Source organism: Littorina saxatilis, linkage group LG1, assembly GCF_037325665.1.
Source record: "Littorina saxatilis isolate snail1 linkage group LG1, US_GU_Lsax_2.0, whole genome shotgun sequence".
NCBI classification, from domain to species: domain Eukaryota; kingdom Metazoa; phylum Mollusca; class Gastropoda; order Littorinimorpha; family Littorinidae; genus Littorina; species Littorina saxatilis.
Genome location: NC_090245.1, coordinates 109,172,012 through 109,186,318, shown reverse-complemented (window position 1 = coordinate 109,186,318; position 14,307 = coordinate 109,172,012). Strand labels below are relative to the sequence as shown.

The following is a 14,307-nucleotide window of genomic DNA, read 5'->3' as shown; positions in this document are numbered from 1 at the left end:
GAAACAAGAGGCGAAGCCTTCAAGGCTCACGTAAGAAATCGACAAACAGTAACACAAACTCAATCACTCCGTCACACATACACACACACACACACACACACACACACACACACACACACACACACACACACACACACACACACACACACACACACACACACACACACACACACACACACACACACACACACAGTAAGCATAGGTGAAACTATGCAAGAAAGCGAGACCCTGGATCTGCCAAGAAGTCTCGGCCCGCTCACAATAACAATGACCGAGACTTTCAGTAATTCCTTTGCGTGACGTCTAACCCTCTTACGTCATAATGTGACGTCTTCAAATAGTTTCTATCACACACGTCGAACACTTTTGACCGAGACTGACGTAATCCATAGACTCGGAAATGTTAAAGTTTCTACCACAGACATACACACATACATACATACGCACGCACAGACAGACAAAGTTTACCATCGCATAGGCTACACTTACGTGAGCCAAACAGACTTGGGGGTTCCACAACCATTATCTACGTTACCGGTTTTTCTCGCAAAAGATATTCAATTGTTCCAGCTTTTGGTATGGTTTTCACCCACAGGAGCTTGCTACAAGAGAGAGACGTTGAATTGTACAAACAAGCGAATTTAATTATATGCATATATTGGCACTTTTCTAGGATGTTGTGCAGCCAATAGGTGGCTGATGGACTGTATGTTTTATCTGGTTATTTTGTTACCAGGACTGCATTTTTCTCCTTGTTCATGTTTTGTTCCTTGATGCATGGTATTGCCACCGAGCAGGGCTTACAGAGAAGTTTGCATTGTCAGTACTATGGTGTTGCCACAGAGTAGGGCTTAGAGAAGTTTCAATATATTTGTCGTTTTTGGTTTGCCTGTATCACAAGGCAGCATGGGTAGTCTGAATATTTATTTTTAAAATTCGTGCACTGTAATTGACACTTGTTCGTTTAGTATGGTGCTTTATACAATGGCATGTTTAAGGCCCCGCTCACACAGCGCTGCGTCCTTATCACGCTGATCTGAAAAAGTTATCAAATCGGGGCATATCGCCGTCAAAATCCAGCACCTGGCGCTATTACCCTAGTCACATAATGTAGACGCCGCTTCTGCTACGACAGAAACGTGTCCGAGAGCGTCGCCAATCGTGGGTCAAACGTGGCAGGATCTCCATGAGCGTGGTTTGGTCGGGGTGGGATCTGCTAGGTCGGGAACTTTGCACGCTCTAACCACGTTTTTGTTGAACTGCACAAAACAAGCGTAGTCGTGTACAGTCGTGATGTAGGTTTTTTTTATTCGCCATGTGCTGGATTTTGACGGCGAGCCCCGACTTGATAACTTGTTCAGATCGGAGTGATCGGCATGGTCGTCGTAAAAACGTAGAGCTGTGTGACGGGGGCCATACAAAAAACTACATCACGACTGAACTGCGCCCAGACCCGGCTACGCTTGTTTTGTGCAGTTCAAAATAAGCGTAGGGAGAGCGTGCAAACTTCGCGACCTAGCAGATCCCAACCCGACCAACCTACCCTCATGGAGATCCCCCCCCCCACGTTTGGCCCACGATTTGCCACGCTCTCCGACAATTTTACAACGGAGTAGAAGCGGCGTCTCTGTGTGAACGGGGTATTGGAGAGAAGAGGTTGAGCATAAATATTTGTAAAAGGTTAGCATTTTGAACACCATGTGCCCTGGGTGGATGAATGAATACAGTAATACACCACACATGCATTCGTTGCTTTGTTGTTGCCCATTAAACCAAGTTACAAAGGATGTCATCTGATATCCTGCAGGAAGTGAAAGGGTTAAAGCTAAGGGTTGATGATTTATCTTTTTTGTCATTTTAGATTTTGTTTGGGTGTGTCATGTCTTTTTTACTCTCACAATTTAGTGTGGGGTTCTTTTCCATGTGTAATTATTTGGTAATGAATTCTGGCAGGCAAATCAAAGTATAATTAAATTTCAATATGTACAGTTTGTTTGTGATTGGTAAGAATGCTTTATGCAAGTCGCACCAGTGTGAGAGCATGGATCTGAAAGATGTCGGATTTTCTGTGGCAAATCACCTCGGGTCGCCCGCGGCATGAGTTCGGCATTCAGCATTAGGATGTCAGCTAAAAGGCGGTTGAGGTACGGCATGTTATGACTGCCGCTCCTCAGCCGCTGCAACGCCGCTTTGCAAAATTTCAGCGGGATGCAGGCGGTTGCCGCCCTCGCCCCGCTTAATTTGCCGCGCTCGTCCTGCTGCCGTCCCGATTGTGCAATGCTTAAAACAAGCAAACAAAACACCAAACACCTAAAGAAGGAAAAAAAGAGGCAATCCACAACGAAACAGACAAACAAGCACCAACTGTCTACCTAGTTAAGTAAGAAATGCCTGAAAGATTGTTAGTGTGTATGTTCACTACAAGGGAAATACACAAAACACTTATTGTCTTTGAAACTGTAAAGGTTTTGTGACTGTGACATTTTTGTGAATTTTAAAGCACATGTATTAACAAGAGGCGAAGCCATCAAGGCTCACGTAAGAAATCGACAAACAGTAACACAAACTCAATCACTCCGTCACACACACACACACAGCACACACACACACACACACACACACACACACACACACACACACACACACACACACACACAGAAAGAGCATAGGTGAAACTGTGCAAGAAAGCGAGACACTAGATCTAGATCTGTCTGTCTGCATGTAGCCTACTTACATGGACACGACTGCCAAATAGTCTCGGCCCGCTCAAAATAACAATCACCGAGACTTTCAGTAATTCCATCGCGTGACGTCTAACCCTCGTACGTCATAATGTGACGTCAATGTAATATGACGTCTTCAAATGTTAAAGTTTCTCAGTACCACAGACAGACATACATACGCACGCACGCACAGACAGACAAAAGTTAGCATCGCATAGGCTACACTTCGTGAGCCAAAAACAAGCGGAAGGAAAGCACACACATGTGTAGGGAACAAGCGTGTATTCACGCATTTACGGGCACCAGCAAATCTACATGGATATGTATCATAATATGTGTACATACGGGCACCAGCAAATCTACATGGATATGTATCATAATATGTGTACATACGCACAAGCCCGAACAGAAAAAGAAAGGCCATCCGTCTCTGCAGGGAATGGCAGTCCGAATTTCCTTGAGGACATTTCCCAAGGACAATAATGTATACAAAAACCAAACCAAAAATGATTAGTGCATAGTTTTTAATTGTCTTTTCTCATAAATTTTGTAATCCGGGGGAGGGGTAAAGTGAGCGGTGATCGCAGGCAAAACCTTTTTAACACTATCTTGCCTGATCTATGATCACGTTTGTGATTAATTTTGCTGATTATATTCCGATTTGGCAAATAGTTCTAATTAAATGCTCATGAAGAGGAATGAATTTCCTCCATAACTGTCTTTACCTGGTTGAAAAAATGTTAATTCTTACGATTTTTGTAGTGCGTCAAAATGACACATTTTTCTACGATCACGACTCACCCCTACCCCGTATTACACAATTTATGAAGAGGTAAAAAGAAGACAACAATTAAAAACTGTGCACTAATCATACATCCAGTATAATATCCTCACTGAATCTGTTTTTCTTTTTGATGTACCTTATCTGGTTCATATTTTATAGCAGTTTGAAAACAACGAAAACATTACTTGTGACTATGGTGAGTTCTTTTGCCTCCTACTGTACAACACTAGCAAGTCAAGTCAAGTCAAGTCAATATTTATTTTTTTAAAAATCTAGGGTTACATGAATAAAATAAATAAACACGACAAAAAAGATATGTAATAATGAGAAAATAATTGTAATCATACATTTTTTTTTTTTTTTTTTTTTACAGGAAAGTATAATTATGTTTCTGTGTTTGTTTTTCTTTTAATAAGAAAAAAAACACGTGATCAATAATCAGAACTCTTTCAAAATACTCTTTATAAAATATATTAAATGCAGTAACTTTCGTTTCTTTGTTAATTGAAATAAATGTTTAAATTTGACTGCATTTGAATTTCTACGAAAATACAATGGTAACAACCTTTTCCTCACATTTTCAAACAAGAGGCGAAGCCTTCAAGGCTCACGTAAGAAATAGACAAACAGTAACACAAACTCAATCACTCCGTCACACATACACACCCACACACACAGTAAGCTTAGGTGACGACTGTGCAAGAAAGAGAGACACTAGATCTAGATCTGTCTGTGTCTGCATGTAGCCTACTTACAGGGACACGACTGCCAAATAGTCTCGGCCCGCTCAAAATAACAATGACCGAGACCACACACACCACGCGAGAGAGAAAGACTACAGGGAGGCATGCAGTCATGATGCATTAATTGACGTCAAACACTTTTGACCGTGACGTAATCTTATGCGAGCTTTATCCATAGTCTTGGATAACCACTCACACATAGACTCGGAAATGTTAAAGTTTCTACCACAGACATACACACACACGCACACACGCACGCACAAACGCACGCACAGACAGACAAAGTTACGATCGCATAGGCTACACTTACGTGAGCCAAAAAATGACACTGAAATATATAATGAAATTCATCTCCGAGTTCTCCAGACTGGCATTTAACACATGTTCTTTCGTTATGTGGTATATTTAACATTCGGCCTTTCTGTATTGGCAATTTATGATTTAATGTTCTAAAGCGTAAAAAAGAGAGTGCTAGGTTATTGGGTAAAATGTTCAAATAATTTTCAAATATAAATGTATCTTTAAACAATCTATAATTCAAACAAGTTTCTTTTTCATTTAATTCTGAAAACCACGATTGTATATTGATCTTTTAGGCATTGCAACGTTTTCAATTTAAACCATTTTTCGGAACATCGTAAATTAAACTGGTCATGCCAAAAACCACTAAGACCAAGAGCATTTAAAGTTGTTTCAACATGTTTTAAATAGGGTGCTTCATATATGTTATTTACATAGAGGCGATGCAGAAAACGGTACAATACATTTGAAAACTTATTACTATTATAACAATCCACCAATTTAAACCAAAAACTAAATATTCTATTTTTTACGAGGACATCTAGTGGAAATTTGCCTAATTCGCTACCATACACGTTGGGGTCGACTTTCTCAATTTCAAAATAATCTTATAAAAACGTAGCTGTAATTTTGCTAAATTTACCAAATTTGGTCCCCATACTTCACAGCCATATAACATAATCGGTGCAACTATTCTATCAAACAATTCAATTTGAATATCTATGGACAACGATAATTTTCTACACTTCTTTAACAAGCTAAACATTGCTCGAGAGGCCTTATCATATAACAACTTTTGTGATTTATTAAACTTATTATTATAATTAAAAAATAGACCCAAATATTGAAAGCCAACCACGACCTCAACTAATTCATCTTTGTATTTAAATAATGGCAATTTTCGTATTTTACCTCTTGAAAAAACAACTATTTTCGTTTTTTTGGCGTTCACCCGCAAACTCCACAGATCGCAGTATTCGGACAACACATTTAGCGAGTCTTGTAATGCTTCTGGGGATTCTGCTAAAATGGTAGCGAGTTCCTGAGATGTTTTCAACATCACGGTTAAGAAAACTAACACCAGCTGCCCACACACACACACACACACACACACACACACACCACGCACCCACGCACCCACACACACACACACACACCACACACACACCACGCACCACACACACACACACACACACACACACACACACACACACACACACACACACACACACACACACACACAAGTCGACAGACTGAAACTAACCACAGGTTAGAGCACTGGACTTGTGATCGAGAGGTCGCTGGTTCGAATCCGGGCCGGGACGGACACGGGTCAACTTTATGTGCAGACCCAGAGACGGTATCCATCTCCCACCCCCGTGTCACCACAATGGCACGTTAAAGATCTTGGTCATTCTACCATAAGTGCAGATGGCTGATACCACCTAAACACGCAAACATCAAAAAGCCGTGAGGGCGTAAAACTCGAATCGTATAAACCAATTCATGTCCAATATAGGCAATTAAGACCTGACGGACAATAAGCCCCTTAAAATTTACTAACCACAGGTAAAACAGGTAGATGTTTTATTTTCCACATCTTACTTAATGGTACTTCAAGCAAAAGAAAGCTGATCAAGAAAAGAAATAAATAAAGAAAAATAACAATACAGTAACAATAAAACACTTAACAGTCCATTAAAGGAATACATTAAAACGGAAGATTTTCTTTGACACATCAACACCAGCCTGCCTGTCGACAATTTTAAAACACATTTTAGTAATCGATTATTAGGACATTCAAAGCGACAATAATACATAAAACACATAGTACTTGTATAAACAAGCACACCTACTGCCACTGCCACATACAGCTGCAGACAAATCATTACAAAGTCAGCAACTATGGTACACTTTTTAACATGCTGAGGGGTGTCATTTACCAGTAATAACCTTTTAACTGTAGTTTACATATTTTTGCCACTAATTGTTGGTTTTTATAAAAAAGTAAAACAAGTCGCGTAAGGCGAAATTACTACATTTAGTGAAGCTGTCGAACTCAAAGAATGAAACTAAACGCACTGCATTTTTTCACCAAGACCGTATAGCATCGTCAGTCCCCCGCTCGTGGAAAAGGCAGTGAAATTAACAAGGCAGTATAGCGTGGTAGTGGTTGCGCTGAGCGGCACAATAGCACGCTTTTCTGTACCTCTATTCCTTTTAACTTTCTGAGCTTGTTGTAATCCAAACATAACATATATATATGTTTTTGAAATCAGAAACCGACAAGGAATATTAAAATGAAATTGTTTTTAAATCGATTTCGGAAATTTAATTTTAATCATGATTTTCATATTTTTAATAGCTTGATTTTAATCCAAACATAACATATTTATATCTTTTTGGAATCAGGAAATGAAGAAGAATAAGATGAAATTATTTTCAGATCGTTTTATAAAAATAAAAAAAATAATACAATTTTTAGATTTTTAATGACCAAACTCATTAATTTATTTTTAAGCCTCCAAGCTGAAATTCAATACCAAAGTCCGGACTTCGTCGAAAATTGCTTGACCATAATGTCAATCAATTTGGTCAACAAATGAGGGCGTGACAGTGCTGCCTCAACTTTCACTAAAAGCCGGATATGACGTCATCAAAGACATTTATCTAAAAAATAACAAATAAATGTCTGCGGATATCGTACCCAGGAACTCGCGTGTGAAGTTTCATGAAAATCGGTGCAGTTTTTGTGTGTGGTCGGAATCGCTCTATACACACGCACACACACACACACGCACATACACCACAACCCTCGTCTCGATTCCCATGTTAAAACATTTTAGTCAAAACTTGACTAAATGTAAAAACACACACACAGCCGACGAAGACAGCCAGCGTCGTCTTCCTAACAACTTGTTTACACGTTGAAGTTTGAGCAGCCAGTTTTTCAATGTTCAGTCAAAACAAACGGCAAACTTCGCACAAACATCTCTAGCCCACCCCGCCCCCTAACAGCGGAAATTGCCGAACGGAGACTTTTTACGGCGGAGATCCGCGAACCATACTGACAATTTTGGACACGGGATTTTCATTGGTTCATAGTTTGTGGCTTTGACCAACCGACAGCTTGCTTAGAAACCGAGGTTGCTGTCGCATCCTTGTTCGTGACAAGTGGAGAGAAACAGGTGACACACTATTTCGTACACACGTCAGGTTGGATATTGCAAAACAAAACACGCCCAGTGCCCAGACGCCCGAGCACACAAGAGGTGAGTTATTGCTGTATATTAAAGCGATGTGCAGTGTTTGTGTATTTTACTGAGAGTTTGACAGTGTTTTGGTTTGATTTCTCGAGTCGCGTCGACTCAGCTTTCTTCTCCCAGTTGTGGTTGAAGTTGAAGCAGGCTTGTAGACAGGACCACATTCTTTAGCTGCGGCTCATCTTCTCTTCCCCTCAAGTGACATTCTCTCTCCTTCCTCGTTACGTATGGTGGACAGCACGTTACAGTCTTGTTAAAAACTCTGTCAGCCAGGACAGCTTCGAGTTTGAGAAGGGTGAGCTTCTTGCCTTTGTGTGTCGTACGTAAACATTGCGGTAAATAAACGCAGCCTTCCAAGTCTGATGGCTTTCGTCATTGGAATGCTGACCGTGAGACGCGTGTTGTGTGTGTGTGTGTCAGTGTGTGTGTGTGTGTGTGTGTGTTTTAGGAGGACAAAGCATTTTTGGATGGGCTTAACGTGATGTAAGATTGGAGTCTGTTCTTGTTGAATCAGTCATTTCTGTGTCATGCACTGCCAGGTGATTTGGTACTGTCCTGATAGTTATACACATGTATACATGTAAGTGAATGAGATAAATGTGTCAAAACAGATGGCATGGCTGTATATTATTTTAAATAGAACTACACATAAAATGATCAATCCAAAAACAAAGACAGGGGCTCACATCCACGTTGGACATCGAACATACACGGATATTTTTTCCAAATGTCCTATACATTTTTCAATGAAAGAGGACATGTCCTAGCTATTGTTTTTGTCACAAAGTGGTCATTGTCCCGACGGACGCAGTGGCATGGTGGTAAGACGTCGGCCTCCTAATCGGGAGGTCGTGAGTTCGAATCCCGGTCGCTGCCGCCTGGTGGGTTAAGAGTGGAGATTTTTCCGATCTCCCAGGTCAACTTATGTGCAGACCTGCTTGTGTCTTAACCCCCTTCGTTTGTTCTAGCAAGCACAAGACCAACGCGCACGGAAAAGATCCTGTAATCCATGTCTGAGTTCGGTGGGTTATAGAAACACGAAAATCATACATGTCAACCCCTATCAGTGTTTTCCTGTATCACATTACCAATAAACTGTATCATCAGGCCAAAAAACTGTACATAGCGCGCGGCACCGCGGTATTACTGCGTAAGGCAGAATTTGTGCTCAGTCACAAACTGGCAAAACAAAACTTCGGCCTCAGTGATATCCTGCGTGGTCGCTGTTTCCTTAGTTTTCTTCACAAAGTGCTGATTCAATGGTGTAAAAGTTTTGGAAAGGGCGACTTGCTTCTTGTGGGACGCTGACTGAAAATGCTGCTTGAGATCGTAGAGTCAAGAGGCTGCCACTTTGATGTGCGAACTGCACGGAACACAGTATGTGAATTCGCGTCCTTTGCTTGACTGGAGAACAAGGCCGAAGTATGTTTTCTCCCATTCAGTCAAATGCTGACCGCTTGCATTCCTCTTGCGTTTCTTCGATGGGTTTTCCATGCTGACGTCTTGTCGTGTTGAACAAAGAAGACAGAGTGAGGAATAATCGCGCGAAACAAGCGGATGTTGTGTCCGAAAACGGTGACTGCGCATGCGTCGACCGTTGTGCGCATGCGCTGGGACTTACTTCCTGATCTTTGTGAGTCGTTTTGCCCATGATCGGAAACCGATCTCACGCTTTCGTCCAATCGGAATATTTCTCCCCCCTTTTTTTTTTACAAATTATGTCATTTTTGAAATTTCCCGTATCAATGAAGTTTTTCCGTATCAATCCCCGTGATACGCCGTATCACTCGAAAATCACGAAAAATCCGTATCCGATACGGGAAATCCGTATCAGTTGGCAACTCTGAAAAATACCCAGCATGCCTCCCCCGAAATCGGCATATGCTGCCTGAATGGCGGGGTAAAAACGGTCATACACGTAAAAATCCACTCGTGCTAAAAACATGAGTGAACGTGGGAGTCTAAGCCCATGAACAAAGAAGAAAAAGAAGAAAAAGAAGGTCATTGTCCGATTACGCTTTAATTTGATCCGGACATTGTCAGTACTTTTCAATTTACAGTAGTTTGATTTGCTATTTTATTGATATAAAACCGGTTGCTTCGTGTAATGTCAGAAAGCGCTCGCAAAACAAGCGGACCTCGCAAGAGCAATCAACACGGTTAAATGTAAGGATTGACATAGCATCCCTCGTTTTGGCTTTGCTTGTGAGTGGGGGAGGTCAAATTTGAGCCTTCATGTAGCTGTAGGAGTCATGACAACATCACAAGCTAATTAAATGATTGATTTGCTGTAAATCACTAAATGAAGCACAGGCACATGAAGTTGTAACTTCACACCAACAGTGACATTTGGATAGTGCCTTGAGTCTTACTCCTCTTAGTGTGAGTTAGGGGAGCAGATCGAAGCCTGAGAAGGGGTAGATTTGTTAGTGAAGGAAAGTACGTCATTGCTCAATCTCGCGCCAAGCGCACCATTATTCACCTTGCTTACCTTCATAGACATCCACAATGCGGTTTGACAGGAGAGCTTGCTGAATGTTCTCATTTCTTCGATCAAAATTGCAACACTGTAATCTGAATCGAAGCTCTTTGTAAAAATAAAGTTAAATGATTGAAAAATATTAAATATGGTTGAGTGACCACGTGAGTCTTAGCGAGATCGGCAAAACCTTACAGGAAATGCACCTGGCCTCATTCCCCAAGATACAGGAAAAATATACAGGAAAAACACCTACAGGGAAAACACCTACAGGGAATGCACCCCCTTAACACCTAGAGGGAATGCACCCCCTTTTGGTCGACTTGGACCCCTTCTGCCTTAGTGGAGATATTCCGTTCTGAATCACAATCAATAACTTGCAGTTTTAGTTGTATTAATGTACGTACATCGTCATTATGTGGGGTCATTATGTGTCACTAACACACTTTATTTGCTCACTTTCATTTGAATGTAAGTCCCATTTGTGCTCACAGATTGAGTGCAAAGTGTTCCATAAATCATTTAAATGTGTCCTACTCTCATATTTTCTCACATAGATTGTGTGACTCATGCTTGTACAGTTCAATCAATCAATATGAGGCTTATATCGCGTGTATTCCGTGGGTACAGTTCTAAGCGCAGGGATTGTTTTTTTTGTTTGTTTTTTTTAAAAAATTTTTATGCCGATTTATTTGTTGAGTGTGCTGAAAGGTTAAAAGCAAAACAGACTATGCTTGAAGCTGTCACCAACGTAACTGTGGATGGAATATCCATGAAAGTTAACGAAGGCTGACAGGGATGGCCAAATCTCACTATTTCAACTCGCGAGCCGGGCGAGTAACTTCGAGAAAGTCACTAGCCTGCCAGAAATATCGCTGGGCCGGTACATAACACAGTTGCTGCATCTGCAGTGTTTATATCATGGCTTTGAAACTCGAGAAAAAAATTAGGTTGTGTGTGGAGGGGGGGAAGGGGGGGGGGGGAAGGGGGGGGGGGGGGGGGGGGGGGGGGGGGGGGGGGGGGGGGTCACACACATGTTTTAATGTATGTTGATTATTTTTTCAGATCTGAAAATGGAGAAGGACCTCATCAGTTGACGGGTGTGGTGTGAAGAGAGGGTGATGAGGAAGCCAACACCTGCAACAGTTTGCTGATTATTACAGGTGTCTGGGCAAGGTGCTGCACAATGGAGGCAGACGAAGTGACTGTTGTCGGTGAGTCGCTCTGCTCTAGTTTTGCAGTCATGCTCAAGATGTTATGTTTGACTCTTTGAGAAATATTAGCATTTAAAATTACAAAAAAATGTCAGTTGAAGAAGCCCCTGCCATTGTAATCCTGTTAAAATGTCGCACGACTAGGATGTTGTATTCACCTGTGTGGAAAGGAAAAAGTTTTGGTTGTGGTATACCGTATAGTTCTGTTTGATGCAATTTGTGTTTGTGAATGTGTATTGTATCAAAAACTGCAGATCATACAAACGCTACTTCTGAGGTCATAAGTGTGTCTGTCTGTGACTACAGCCAAGTATGTTTGTAAACCTTTCATGAACTCAGCCAGTGCTCTGTCTTAAATTCAGTTTTGTTGTTGTTAAGGTTATAATGAGTCATTCCAAGCCTTATCTTTGGTCTTGTGAGTTACTTGGTTTTGGGTGACCCTCCGTTTGCCCCGCCTGTGGTTTGATAGTGCATTTATTTCCACTGTGGGTTAAGTGTTTGACTTTGTGCTTGTTTTTCAATCAGTCAGAAGTGTACCATTGAAGGCAAACCAGTGTAATGTTTAAATGATTGAAATCGGTGATTGACTGAATGAGGTGGTTAGTGCAATGGTTGCATTGGTCTGCTTGGTGTTGTGTTGTACCGAGTCAATGTTACTGTGGTCTCCTCTTACTGTCTTCAACACTTTCTTCACACTCGTGACAGTCATTATTGCTGTAATCGAACAATACCTGCTATTCAGACTTGGTCGTGTGACAGACGTTTTCTTCTACACGAGATTACGTTGATTGTCTAACGAAGCCGTCAGGCTGTTAGACATCAGCTAATCGAGTGTGGAAGAAAACTCTGTCACACGACCAAGTCGGAATAGCATTTATGTCTCACAGCTTCAACAGAGGAGAGAACAAACACGTTTTGCGTACTCAAGCTTGACAAACCTAAACACAGGAGCAGCCATTGTGGAGAGATCTACTTTTTGATGGAAGTGACCGAACAACTATGAATGACGTCTCGGTATATGGGAATGACGTCACAGTCATCGTCACAGTCTGTATCTTTTGAAGCATCGCATTCTTCATGACGTCTTTCTGTGTCTGCATCCGCGAAATGTTTGTTCTTTTCGGGGTCTTTGTCATCTATGTTCAGAACTCTGTCCTTCTAGTTTCAGACTAACAGGCCTCCTGAGCGAGCCACTTTCCAAGGGCAGCTAAATTCGCGTATGGAAACAGTACTGTCGTCTAGGATGCCGTTCTCAGTATTCTCAGCGTTGAAGAATTTGTAAAGAGAAGAAACGATAACAGCAGGAGAAATAAAAGTCGTGTGTGCATTTTTAGGGCTTTTGGACTTGGAGGGACGATTTCGAGTTTGAATCCGTTCTTGCACATGCTCCAAAGCGTGTAGATAGAGAATACTACATGGCTTGCTGTGTCGTACCAGATTTACACGAGTTGCTTTTTCAAATAGTGAACAGCTCGCGTGTCGTACCACATTTACACGAGTTTTTTTTTAAAATATTGAACTGCGAGCGATCTACTTTTTGACGGAAGTGACCGAACAACTATGAATGACGTCTCGGTATATATATATATGTGAATGATGTCACAGTCATCATCACAGTCTGTATCTTTTGAAGCATCGCATTCTTCATGACGTCTTTCTGTGTCTGCATCCGCGAAATGTTTGTTCATTCCTGAATCTTTGTCATCTATGTTCAGAACTCTGTCCTTATAGTGTCAGACTAACAGGCCTCCTGAGCGAGCCACTTTCCAAAGGCAGCTAAATTCGCGTATGGAAACAGTACTGTCGTCTGGGATGCCGTTTTCAGTATTCTGAGCGTTGAAGAATTTGTAAAGAGAAGAAACGATAACAGCAGGAGAAATAAAAGTCGTGTGTGCATTTTGCCGTTTTGGAGGGACGAGTTCGAGTTTCAATCCGTTCTTGCACATGCTCCAAAGCGTGTAACATACAATCTTGCACACGTTTGCTTTAGTAGTGGCAAAGAAGGAAAGTGTGTGACATTAGCATTTGTTCTGAGCAAACCATGGAAGTAGAGTGATCTAATAGTAGTATGTATTCTTATTTCAAGGGCAAGGGTTGTCATCTTCTCTGTAGGTTTTTGTCAAAGTTTGTGAAGAATTGGTGAAAATCACTTGTGAAAGTATCTTATACTTATTATTATTATTGCGTTTCTCATTTTTTTCCTCTGATTTTCCCCCTCTTTATATGTGTCTGTTGGTAGTTTAAATATGCAGTTTAATTTTCACATGGGGGAAATTTAACTATTTTAATTTTAGTTTTTATTTAAACTACAGTCAGAAAGAATGCACTTGATCCCCCTTTTTCAGTTTCAGGTGCAACTATCTGATGAACTCTTACTTTCCCTGATTCATAATGGACCATCAGGTGTTGCAATAGAGTCATCTTAATTGACAGAACATTTCATGATATAATTACAGCTAATTAATGCAGTTGTCACATCTGATTGTCCTCGTGTTATAATGTCTAGCCCCTTGTCAGACGCAGTGTCCTCATTATAGGATGTCTGGCCCCTTGTCAGACACGGAAAAGACACCTGTGTTCTTTAAATGATTCACGTCTTCACACAAGTGTACAATCTATAGTCATGGTTGTGTCATTGACAACTTTTTCCTGGTAGTTTCCATTTGCGGAAGTCTGATTTTGTCAGCCAAGAATGAGTCACTCTCTGTGTACCAGCAGGACCAGGTAGTAAACTTGAGCGGGCCTGTTTCTTGATACACTTCAATCTCCTTTTTATCACCCCCCAATTTAACACCTCCCCT

At 41.2% G+C, this 14,307-nt stretch overlaps 1 protein-coding gene across 1 annotated transcript in view; it reads left to right on the top strand.

Annotated features, from left to right (window-relative positions):
- Positions 1 to 7,715: 7,715 nt before the first annotated feature.
- The window catches only part of LOC138949691 (uncharacterized), a 39,285-nt gene continuing 32,693 nt past the window's right edge, over positions 7,716 to 14,307 (top strand). Inside the window, exons 1-2 of the mRNA XM_070321479.1 lie at positions 7,716 to 7,822; positions 11,358 to 11,506. Of these exons, the coding sequence (XP_070177580.1) occupies positions 11,479 to 11,506 (28 nt within the window). The 5' untranslated portion in view covers positions 7,716 to 7,822; positions 11,358 to 11,478. The remainder of the gene's footprint in view (positions 7,823 to 11,357; positions 11,507 to 14,307) is intronic.